This window comes from Stenella coeruleoalba (assembly GCF_951394435.1).
Source record: "Stenella coeruleoalba genome assembly, chromosome: 15".
NCBI lineage: Eukaryota > Metazoa > Chordata > Mammalia > Artiodactyla > Delphinidae > Stenella > Stenella coeruleoalba.
Window position 1 is genome coordinate 13,355,780 of NC_137161.1, and position 12,491 is coordinate 13,368,270.

The 12,491-nt window shown below is 49.6% G+C and overlaps 1 protein-coding gene across 6 annotated transcripts in view; it reads left to right on the forward strand.

Moving 5' to 3' along the window:
- Positions 1-12,491, forward strand: part of SULF2 (sulfatase 2) — a 149,270-nt gene that overhangs the window by 133,565 nt on the left and 3,214 nt on the right. For all 6 annotated transcript variants that reach the window (XM_079946487.1, XM_079946485.1, XM_079946484.1 and 3 more), the window contains exons 12-18: positions 8,395-8,611; positions 8,735-8,831; positions 9,297-9,391; positions 10,306-10,365; positions 10,773-10,942; positions 11,137-11,279; positions 12,339-12,462. In XM_079946487.1, coding sequence (XP_079802613.1) covers positions 8,395-8,611; positions 8,735-8,831; positions 9,297-9,391; positions 10,306-10,365; positions 10,773-10,942; positions 11,137-11,279; positions 12,339-12,462 — 906 coding nt within the window. The remainder of the gene's footprint in view (positions 1-8,394; positions 8,612-8,734; positions 8,832-9,296; positions 9,392-10,305; positions 10,366-10,772; positions 10,943-11,136; positions 11,280-12,338; positions 12,463-12,491) is intronic.

Sequence of the window (12,491 nt, forward strand, 5' to 3'; positions counted from 1 at the left end):
GGGTCATTTCCAGTCTCCATGAGAGGTTTGAAGATGCCACCTGTGGAATCAAACCCCTGAGTCTGACTGCAGTACTGTCCTGGCCTGTCACCCAGGAAAGGTCCAGTGTTTGTTTTCAATGCAAAGGGAAATTTTTCACCTATTGTTTTTAGCCTGGGCGAGGGACAGCCCTTGAGCTTCTATAGAGGTTTTCCGGGGCCTCGATAACTCCCCAGAAGGAGAGACAGAGCGATGTTTTTCGGTCGTGGATACCATTCCCTGTCATTGAACCATCTTTTGTACCTAGTCCACAGTGTGCACATTGGCAGGAACGCAGACCAGCTCAGGGGCACTTGTACCGTCTAGATGTTGACACAACCAACAGTCAGATTGATTGATTAACGTGGCCAGGCTTTGGTAAACTGGCACGACGGGGTGTTTGGTTTATGCCTGACCTGTTGACAAAGTAAAGGTTACTAAGCAAGACACAGGTTGAAAAGGAGCCCATAGTGGAGACTTTTAGAGGGGAAGTGGGCTAGATAGACAAGCACTGTCTGCTCAGCCTCCTGATAATGATAATGAATGTGCGAAAGTGGTCATTAGTAAGAGAAGGTGCATGTTTGTTTGTTTAGCGTGTGAATATATAGGGAGTCTTAAAGGGGGGGAATAGGTAAAAACGAAGTTTTTTTAATTTATTGAAGTATAATTGATTTACAATGTGTTAATTTCTGCTGTACAGGAAAGTGATTCAGTTACACACACACACACACACACACATATATATATACCCATGTTTTTTCATACTCTTTTCCATTATGGTTTATCTCAGGATACTGAATATAGTTCCCTGTGTTATACAGTAGGACCTTGTTGTTTATCCATTCTGTATATAATAGTTTGCATCTACCAACCCCAAACTCCCAATCCTTCCCTCCCCCACCCCCTCTCCCCCTTGGCAACCACGAGTCTGTCCTCCATGTCTATGAGTCTGTTTCTGTTTCATAGATATGTTCATTTGTGTCATGTTTTAGATTCCACATGTAAGTGATATCATATGGTATTTGTCTCTTTCTGACTTACTTCACTTAGTATGACAATCTCTAGGTCCATCCATGTTGCTGCAAATGGCATTATTTCATTCTTTTTTATGGCTGAGTAGTATTCCATTGTATATATGTACCGCAGTTTCTTTATCCATTCATCTGTCCATGGACATTAAGGTTGCTTCCATGTCTTAGCTATTGTAAATAGTGCTGCTGTACGTAGGGGTGCATGTATGTTTTCGAATTAGAGTTTTCCACAGATGTACGTCCAGGAGTGGGACTGCAAGTGAAGTTTCTTGATCCATGATCTTGGGAAAAGCTGTCTAATTCGTGATGCCAGCTTCTTCCAGGCCTGGGAAGTGGCCCTGGAAATCCTTACTTTGAGGTCACCTGTGGGGACTGTCTCCCAGCTGTTTTGAGAGCGATGGTCTAGGCCAATTTGGCATGACTTGCGTGAACCCGGGAGGATTTTCCCTTTATTCTGGTGGTAACATAGGGAGTGTAGGTAGATAGCAGTACCTCATAACGTCCTTCCCAGAGAGGTGACAATGCATGTTTTCTTCTAAAGTCCTCGATGTAAACCTGGTCTCCCGGTCAAAAGGGACGTCAGGGTGTCAGTCGGGGAGGCCACGCCCCTTTTCCCTCTTGGCAATAAGCTTAAAGTACACTCGTCAGTTCTTGTAGGCAGCTGGTCAGAGCATCAAATTATTCACTTATGTTCCCACAATGTCCACTTAATCCAGAAATAGAAAGTTTAGAGATGCCAGTAGGCATGGGTTATCCAAGCACTATTTCAGAAGAGCTTAATCCATGTCTCCTGTTGGAGTGTTCCTGATCCTTATACAGGCCAGGGGCAAAGCTTCTGACCATTTAAGCCCAGTTACTTTCCAGAGCTTTTCCTAAAGTCCTTTTATATCTAGATTTTTATGTTCCACTTGCCCTGATGGTGGAGTTATGGTACAGAGTATGGAATTTTAATGAGTACCCCAGAGATTTTGCAAGCAGATGGTTTATCTCTGCTATAAAATGAGTTCCTTGGTCTGATTCAATCCATAAAGGAATGTCAAAATTAGGAATAACCTCAGTTATTAAGTTCATTACCACTGTGTGGCATCACCACATCTAATCGGATAGCATTCAGTCCTTCCACTAACCATGTAAAAGATAACCAAGTAGCAAGAATAGCCTAAAGCTGGGGGCGAATCTATAAGATCTGTTGGAGTGCCACAAAGGGCAGTGTGGGCCTGGTAAGACTTCCGAGGGCACACCGATTTCTCCCGGAAGTTAGGCGCAATTCACTAGTAGTGCACTGGGAAATAATTTGGTCAGAAATTCCATGGCTGCCAGGGCAAGACGACTCTTCTGTCTGCACAGTACATCTCATTTGATGGGAGGTAAGCTCAAGCCACAAGGTGAAAGGAAAAGGAACCACCTGAAGTACATGTGGCCCAGTGTCTCATTTATCTGAGCATTGTCTGGTACCTTTTTTGTGTCCATTTGTCCTTTTTAGATTGTGGGGCATTTGCCTGATAGTTAATATCAGTCAGGGATAAAGGCAGGTTTAAGAATTGGGTGGAGAGAGGATAAAGGGGGCATGTTGAGCTGCAATTTTAGCAGCTCTTTCCGCCCTATCATTTCCTAAAGATAAAGCATCAGTCTCCTGAGCAGTGAACAACAGCAGCGTTAGAAGCGAGGTGATAACAGGGCAGCAATTATATACCCGTTAGCGCCAGGAGGACCTGCAGAAGTCAGCAATCCACGGGATCTCCAAATCGTACCCACAGCATGGCGGACTCCAAAAGCATCTTTGGAATCTGTGTAAACCGTGGCAGTTTCCCCTTTGCTCGTCTGTGTGCTCCAGGAAGAGCGATGCGTTCAGCCGCGTGGGCTGGTCTCACAGTGGGCACGGAATATGCCTCACGTGGTTCACGTGGGGAGCCACAGCATAACCAGTTATTATGTTTCGCTGGAAACTTCGTTTACAGGAGCCATCACAAAATCGAAGTCAGTCTGGGTTGTCTAAAGGGATGTCTGAGAGAGCATCTCGTGGCTCTGAGACCGTTCCTGTAGTTGCGAGGCACTCGTGTGGCATGGAGTGGGGCTCTCCACCATCAGGGAGGGGGGTAAAGGAGCCAGATTTAGAGTATTAATGATGGACGGTGATGGGTAGATTAAGAGCCTGCTCACAGGTGGTCTCTCGCCACGCAGAGAAGTGCTGCATCCTGTGAACTTGTAACAGCAGACACAGCATGGGAAACAGGTGACTGGGGGAGCCTATGGTTAGAGCACTGGCTTTGTAGTCAGCATGGCCACGTACATAAGGGGGGCGTACCTGGTGCCGTAGAGTCTAACTGACATGAGAAATACGCTGTAGGACTTAACTGAGGCTAAAGGCTGTCCTAGAATGCCAGCAGTAATCCCATCATTTCCATGGCCAGTGTAGATGAAAAGGTTTATCACGATCAGGTAAGCCAAGAACCAGAGGTGTGGACAGAACTAATGTAAGGCTTCGTAGGGGAGCAGAATTTGCTACCCTAAAATACATCTCTTTGGCATATTATCTTGAGCTGGTTATTTTCTAGGAAACAGCAGACACGGGAAACTGAAAACCTAGTAGGAGTTGCCCTTTTGCAAGAAACATTGACGTCTGTAAGGGAAATCTCCATTTGTAACGGTGTCTCCCTCTCTGTCCCTGTAAGAGGAGGTTGACCAAATCTCTGGAAACTCTTCTCCATGGAGAGGGCCAGGGCTTAAATCTGTGTCACAGCCGCCCTTGTTTACTGTTTTTCCTGGTCGCCTCCCCTGACTGGATCTCCCACCCTCTACATCCTCTTTTGTCTTTGGAGGAGGGTTTCAGGTGAGGGCTTCCAGGTTTTTCTGGGTTTCTCCCATGGATACATTATTAAACATTTGTTTGATTTTCTCCTGTTAACCTGTCTCAAGTCAACTTAATTCTTAGACCAGCCAGAAGAACCTAGAAGGGTAGAAGGAAAACTTCTCCCCGACGGCTATGCCAGTCCTTCTTACCGGTCTCCCTTGAGAGGTAAATGCAGACAAGGTGTGCGTCAGGAGCATGGGATTGAAGTGGAATCTGAGCAGAGCTCAGATTAACCAAGCTGGGTCAGCAGGAGTCGAAGTGAAGGTAACAGCTGGGTTAGGGACCACAGGGTGCCCGGGAATTACAAGAGTTTATGGCTCTTAGGGTTTGTGCAAATCAAGAGATTCGATTCCCGTCTGGGCCTAATTTACCTTCTTTCATTACAAATGTACCTACTTTCACTTGGAGTGTAACAAGGTGAGGAAGTAAAAACAAGCACACCCAGCCCTAAGAGAGTCTATCATAGGGTTAATTCCTCACTTTGTATCTCTTTGCAGAGAAGGGACCTGTTTATTTTTCTTCCAGGTCATGCATACAGGCTCAGCACTTGGTAGCAATCCAACTTCATTGGCATGTGTGGCCCAGGGACTAGTTGGGACATCTGTTAAAGACTCACCCTCTTTAGAGGAATTTAAATCAGGACGAGTTTCTAATAAGGAAAGTCGATCTGGGGCTTGGTCTGAGGGCAAGGAAATAAAAACGCCCTTCTGATTACATTTTAGAGGAGCATCACATTTACGTTAAAATCTCTATCAAGAGGTTTGCTGGTGAGCAGCTGGAAATTAGATACGATGGGTGTTAAGAGGCCCTAAAAGATATTAGGGTGGGCTGAGATGTGGGTAATGTAGTAGGTTGTCCAGAGACTGACTGTTTGTATAGAATCAGCAGTGACAGGTTGAGATAAATCCTCTGAGCGACGGTAGAGGAAGGCACACGGGTGTCAATTAAGAAATCCAGTTCCCGATCCTCTATTTTAAGTAGCCTCTGGGGTGCAACTGAGGATTGGCTGACCCCATCATTTGAGAAGGAATTGTCCCTCAGAAGGAGAAGAATGAACTTTCTGGGCATGCTGGGGCCTAGGGGGATTGTTTCTTAAACTTTCCTTTCTCTTGAGTGTAGGACAAATTTCTCTTCCATTGTCGTGATTTCTTAGAATATCTGCAGTTGTCTGGAGGCAAACAGGAAGAGCTCTGTGTGAGCCTGGAGCTACTCTCAGAGTCATGCTTTTGTTTTCTATACTTTTCTTTATTGAAGTGTAATTTACAATGTTGTGCTAGCGTCTGGTGTACAGCATAGTGATTCAGTTTTATACATGTATTCTATTTAGTTCCCTGTGCTATATAGTAAGACCTTGTTATTTATCTGTTTTATATATAGTAGTGTGTTATCCGCTAATCCCAAACTCCTAATTTATCCCTCCCCCACCCCCTTTCCCCTTTGGTAACCATAAGTTTGTTTTCTATGTCTGTGAGTCTGTTTTGGAAATAAGTTCATTTGTGTCATATTTTAGATTCCACATATAAGTGATATCATGTGGTATTTGTCTTTGACTTACTTCACTTAGTATGATAATCTCTAGGTCCATCCATGTTGCTGCAAATGGCATTATTTCATTCTTTTTATGGGTGAATATTATTCCATTGTATATATATACCACATCTTCTTTATCCATTCCTCTGCCAGTGGACATTTACGTTGCTTCCATGTCTTGGCTATTGTGAATAGTGCTGCTACGAATATAGGTGTGCGTGTATCTCCTTGAATTATAGTTTTGTCTGGGTATATGCCCAGGATTGAGATTACTGAATCATATGGCAACTCTAATTTTTAGTTTTTTAAGGAACCTCCATAATGTCTCCCGTAGTGGCTGCGCCACTTTACATTCCCACCAACGGTGTAGGAGGGCTCCCTTTTCTCCACACCCTCTCCAGCATCTGTTATTTGAAGACTTTGATGATGGCCATTCTGACCCGTGTGAGGTGATACCTCATTGTAGTTTTGATTTGCATTTCTCTACTGATTAGTGATGATGAGAATCTTTTCATGTGCCTATTGGCCGTCTGTATGTTTTCTTTGGAGAAATGTCTATTTAGGTCTTCTGCCCATTTTTCGATCGGGTTGGTTTTTTGTTACTGAGTTGTATGAGCTGTTTGTCTGTTTTGGAAATTAATCCCTTGTCAGTTGCATCGTTTGCAAATATTTTCTCCCAGTCCTAGGTTGTCTTTTTGCTTTATGGTTTCCTTTGCTGTGCAAAAGCTTATATGTTTGATTAGGTCCCATTTGTTTATTTTTGCTTTCATTTCTATTGCCTTGGGAGACTGACCTAAGACAACCTTGGTACGATTTGTCAGAGCATGTTTTGCCTGTGTTCTCTTCTAGGAGTTTTATATTTAAGTCTAAATTAGGCCACTTGGAATTTATTTTTGTGCATGGTGAGAGGGTATTGATTTACAAGCGGCCGTCCAGCTTTCCCAACACCACTTGCTAAAGAGACTGTCTTTTCCCCATTGTATATTCTTGCCCCCTTTGGCGAAGACTCATTGACCGTAGGTGTGATGCTTTTGTTTCCCTAAAGGTTCAAATTGCAAAGCAAGAATTGTTGCTTTTAATTCTTTTTCGCTGCATTCCTGGAAACTATTTTCGAAGAATGGAGCTCCAGCCTCCATTATTGCACTTAGCAGTAGCCTAGACCAACCTACCACACTGTTGTGAATTTGCTTTCTGATATCAGGGAACAGTTTCCCATTAGAGCAGATATGAAGAGATTCCTGTGCACTGGGGCTTCCAAGTTAAAGGCAATGCGCCTTTGAAAAGTCTGCATGAAATGTTCGAAAAGGCTTTGGGATGCTTTCCTCCCGAGTACAGAATTCAACCTTAAACTAATTAACTTTAGGGGGAAAGGCCTCAAATATCGCTCCTGTCAAATCCTGACTCTCAGCCTCCGTCCAGCTGAGCCGCCTCCTGGTCATTTGCAGGCCGAGGAGAGGTTCCCGCATTCAGGGGGAAAGAGGTGGAGCCAGAGTGTTTTTTAATATCATTTTTTTCCCCACCAGCTGTGTTTCAAAGAACTTTAATTCAAAATAATCAATATGCCATTGTGGCATCTTGGGGTGGCCTGCTCTGAGCCCCAGCACCTGCACGCCCTCAGTTTTCCATAGGTGACTTAGAGCTTAGGAAAAAACACCTCTCAGCCCCGCCTCACTGCCCACCCTGTGGAGAGCATGCAGCTCACTGCTGGGGAAATAGACTCTGAGAAGATCAGTGACCTCCCCAAGCCCCCCCCTCCCTTTTCTGTCTGGGAGAATGTGCTGCTTGGCTCTTTTTTACCCAGTTCAAATTAATGGGGTTTTTTTGTCTTGTTTTGTGGACTTTTACTGCAGTATAATTAACATGTTACAGTAGTCTCAGGTGTACAACATTGTGATTCGATATCTGTATATATTGCAAAATGATCACGCCAACAAGTCCACTTAACATAGTTACAAAAAATTTTTTTCTGGTGGTGAGAACTATTAAGACGTATTCTCTCAGCAACTTTCAAATATGCAACACAGTATTATTATTAACTATAGCCACCATGCTGTACATTACATCCCCAGGACTGACTGATTCTGTAACTGGAAGTTTGTACCTTTTGACCCCCTTTGCCCATTTCGCCCACCATTCCTACCCCCCACCCCCCCCATTTGGCAACCACTCATCTATTCTCTATGAGCTTGGTTGGTTGGTTGGTTGGTTTTAGCGATTCCACAGATAAGTGAGATCATATGCTATTTGTCGTTCTCTGACTTATTTTGCTTAGCATAATCCCCTCAAGGTCCACCTCTGTTGTCACCAACAGCGAGATCTCCTTCTATTTGATGGCTGAGTAATATTCCAGTGTGTGTGTGTGTGTGTGTGTGTGTGTGTGTGTGTGTTGTGTACGTGCCACATCTTCTGTATCCATTCATCCATCAGTGGACGCTTAGGTTATTTCCATATCTTGGCTATTGTAAATAATGCGGTGAACAGGGGGGTACAGGTGTCTTTGAGTTCGTATTTTTGTTTTCTTCAGATAAATACCCAGAAGTGGAATTGCTGGATCACCTATCCTGGCTGTCGTGTAAATAGAATCATACAATGTGTGACTTCTGTATCTGACTTCCTTCACACATTAGTGTTTTTGACATTCGTCGGCATTGTTGCTTCAGTTCTCTGTGTTCGAATCCTCCATCGTGTGGATGTCGCAGTTTACCTATGCACAGCTCCTCCTTGAGATTATCTCAGGCCAATTCCTTCTTAGCTCTGGGACTTCAGTTTCCCCAAGTGAATCACCTTGAGGTCCTTTCCACTGGGGTCCAGGGCCCACTTTCCCGGTAGGTAGGTTTCCTGAGCCCCCCAGTCTCGGGCAGCACTGAAGCCCTGGCTTGGGAGCACAGCCCTGTCTGAATCAAGAGTCTGCTGCCCAGGGAGCCTGGCCAGCCTCCCAGCCCAGCCACCCCTCTGACCCCACAGAGTACAAGGCCAGCTATGCCCGGAATCGCTCCATCCGCTCAGTGGCTGTCGAGGGGCACCACGTAGGCCTGGACGACTGGTCCCAGCCCCGCAACCTCACCAAGCGGCACTGGCCAGGTGCCCCTGAGGACCAAGACGACAGGAACGGCGGGGACTTCAGTGGCACCGGGGGCCTTCCGGACTACTCAGCCCCCAACCCCATTAAAGTCACACATCGGTGAGAGTCTAGGGTGGGGGTTGGGGGGGGCTGGACCTTGGCAGGGGTGCCCACATCTCTTGGGCCCCTGCCTGGGCCCCCTCAACGCCCCGAGGGCCCCACGTGACCCCTTCTCTCGAACAGGTGCTACATCCTGGAGAACGACACGGTCCAGTGCGACCTGGACCTGTACAAGTCCCTGCAGGCCTGGAAGGACCACAAGCTGCACATTGACCACGAGGTGACAGGAGTCTGGGCCAGGAGGGTTCTCACGACCCCGAGCTCGGCGGGGCCACCAGCCACAGCCGGAGGCAGGGAAGCCAGGCCCAGGGGAGGGAGGCCCCGCAGAATCCTTCACCAGGGCCGGCAGTGTCGGTCCTGGCCTCAGACAGACAGCTCCTGCCAGATTGGGGTGGGGGGAACAGCACAGCCACGTCGTACCCCTTTGTGATCTACAAGATGCTCACACCACACTCAGCCCTTCCAACAGGCCTGGGGGGAGACCTTGAAGTCCCCCATGGGCTCAGCGGGTTCTCGGGCAGGACAAGACAGGAGAATGACCCACAGTTCCTTCGGTGGGTGGAACCAAGGACCGCCCCCCCCAGCGCCCACAGACGCGCACAGTGGCTGGGAGGCCCCGCCAGGCCAGCCCTGCTGACCCAGCCCCCCAGAGGCTCACGGCCTCCTCTCCTGCTCCCTCCCTCAGATCGAGACCCTGCAGAACAAAATTAAGAACCTGAGGGAAGTCCGAGGTCACCTGAAGAAAAAGCGGCCAGAAGAATGTGACTGTCACAAAGTCAGGTGAGGAGGGAGCGGGAAGGCCCCGGGAAGGCCCCGGGAAGGCCCCAGTGCTCTTGCGGGATCACTCTAGAGGTGCAGCATCCCCTCCTCTGTGACTCCTTTCATTATTTTTATATCCCTGTCTCCTTGCTTAGGATAGACAATTAGTAATAATTCAGATCCCCGTTGTCAGCCACTGGGCAGAAAGCACCGCCCCTCGGGTACCACCCAGATTCATGCACTGCTGACAGGCAGGCCCTTGATTGTGGAGCCGGTTCCCGGGAGGGAAAAGTGCCTCTGCTGACTGCCCTTCCGGGAACGGCCCACGTGGCCCAAGGCCCACATTACCAGCTCAGGGAACCCCCAGCCCAAGGGTCTGAACTCGCGAGCAGTGCCGTCCAACAGAACCTCTCTGGTGATGGAAGCAGCTGTATCTGTGCTGCCCCGTATGGTGGCCACCAGCCAACCACACGTGGCTACTGAGATCTGAACTGCGGCCACTGTAGCCGAGGAACCGAATTGGTAGTTTAATTAAAATTGAAATAGCCACATGTGGTTAGTGGCTACTATAGTCACTGCTGCCTTTCCAGAAAGGGCTTACAAAATACGGGTTCCCCCAGGGCTGGCCCTGAGCAAGCGTGAGGTGGGTGGGCACTGCAGATGCTGAGGCTAAAGCCACGCAGAGCCAGGCCCAGCCTCCAGACTTGGTTAACTCGCCTCTACCCCGACCTTCTGTCTGGCTGAGGCCTTCAGCCGGGGGCTCCCAGGTCACATATGGAGGAAGGAGCTGGGCAGGCTGCCACTCAGGGGATAGCACCTTCCCAGCACCACCCCAGAAGGAGAAAACAGGGATCCCAGAAAAGCGCAGTTCGCAGCCACCCCACGGTGTGGCCTTGGGCACAGTGTCTGAAAGCCAGGCTGGGGGTCTGTTGCAGTTACCACGCCCAGCAGAAAGGCCGCCTCAAGCACAAAGGCTCCAGCCTGCATCCGTTCAGGTAAGGGCAGCGGCGGCCGGCCCTCCCTTAAGCCAAAACAAACAAGGACAAGCCAAGTCCTGGCCTTTCCCTGGGAGGCGCAGAGGCCCGACTGCCAGATCAACAACGAGCAGGGGTCCGGGTGCCCCTCTGTGGCCGGAGCGGGTTACTGCAGGGCAGGGCGGGACACAGGCCCCAGGGGCGGGTGTGAGCAGGAAGCGCCCTAGCCCTGTGCTGCCGCAGGAGCTAACGTCGGACGACAGGAGCCTCGTCTGGCCCCAGCCCTGCCAAGGACCAGCAGTGCGACCTGGGCAAAGGGCCTTCCCTTTGGGAACCCTCCAGGGCCATGACCCTGGCTCCCTGGGCAGGAAGAGGCTCCAAGGTGGGGTCAGGGGAGGTGTGAGGGGTGCGGCCCTGTGTGCCCCTAGGAAGGGTTTGCAGGAGAAGGACAAGGTGTGGCTGCTGCGGGAGCAGAAGCGCAAGAAGAAACTCCGCAAGCTGCTCAGGCGGCTGCAGAACAACGACACGTGCAGCATGCCCGGCCTCACGTGCTTCACCCACGACAACCAGCACTGGCAGACGGCACCCCTCTGGACGCGTGAGCCAGCCGGGCCCAGGGCGGGGGGTCCCCCCGGGGGTCCCAGGGCCCCCAGCTTGTGAGTGCTTCCTGGACAGACCCTGAGGGTCTTTCAGGAACAGGCCCCCCAGCAACCTCAGGGGTCAAGTGCTCCGGCAGGAAGGGGCTGGCAGCCAGGGCCTCTCCGGCTCAGGGCGTGCTCTCCTCCCTGGCAGTGGGGCCCTTCTGCGCCTGCACCAGCGCCAACAACAACACGTACTGGTGCATGAGGACCATCAATGAGACCCACAACTTCCTCTTCTGTGAATTTGCAACCGGCTTCCTAGAGTACTTTGATCTCAACACAGACCCCTACCAGGTACGGACAACACAGGCTGGAGAAATGGGGCCCCTGCCAGGTAGGCCCCCCGAGGAAGTGATAACTGGTTTTTCAAGTCCCACTGAGTCCCTAAGACAGCAGAAGTGAGTTGAAGCCACCAGGAAGGCTGGGACTCTGTGCCATCTGCCCTTCCTGCGTCCGGGTACAGCCTCTTCCCTCCAACTTACGCACCTGGCACGGTTCCAGCAGGTTTTGTGGGATCTTGGGAAGACGCCTAGAACTTTGGAGGCTCGGGGGTCCTTAGGGTCAGGCCAAACCCTACAGACGACAGGCCGGTAACTAACACTCAGGCAGCCCTTACTCCGCGCTTCCCCTATATTAACCCAACTGAATCCATGCGGGACTGAAGCGGCCACGGAGCCTGGTGACTGGAACGTGCGTGTCCCTTCTGAAACAGATGGTCACGACCCAGCTTCAGCGCTAGAGCTTCTCAGTAGCAAGGCCTCGGCATTGCCCAGTCTTCCATGTTTCAAGAAAAGTCTGAAAGTAATCTTTTACACAATTTGTAAGTGCAAGCAACTCGATTGTCTTGTTTTGCTCTAATTACCGTACAGGCCACCAGTCTTTCTCCTTTGATAGGTCATCCCTGTATTTTACAAAAGGGGGTGACAGAGCTGGTAGGTTAGTGGGTCACCAGCGGCTCCCAGAGCAGGTAAGGACAAGGTCACTCACCCAGCCCTTCGCCAGATGGCTGCTTTTCCATCAAGAGGCCCTGAGGGGCTGTGAAGGAAGGCTGCTTAAAAATACGGGGCTGGGTTCCAAGCTTCTTTCCAGGCTTGGTAAATTTCCTGACCAGTGGCTCCAGGAGTTCAATGTGACGTACACAGAGGCGGTTTTTATTTTGAGATTTCATGCACGTGGGGCTAGACGCAAAAGGTAGTTCTAACTGTTCCAAACCCCAGCTCTTGTGGAAGTACAGCTCACCATCCCTCCACACCTTGTACTCCCCACCTGCCTGAAGTCAGTCCCCCAGATGGTAGAAGGGGGCTGGGTGGGGGAGTCTTCACCTCATTGATAACCTACCTTTTTTCCAACCAGTTGATGAATGCAGTGAACACCCTGGACAGGGACATCCTCAATCAGCTACATGTGCAGCTCATGGAGCTGAGGAGCTGCAAGGGTTACAGGCAGTGTAACCCCCGGACCCGGAACATGGACCTGGGTGAGCAGGTGCCCCAGCGTGGTGCGGGG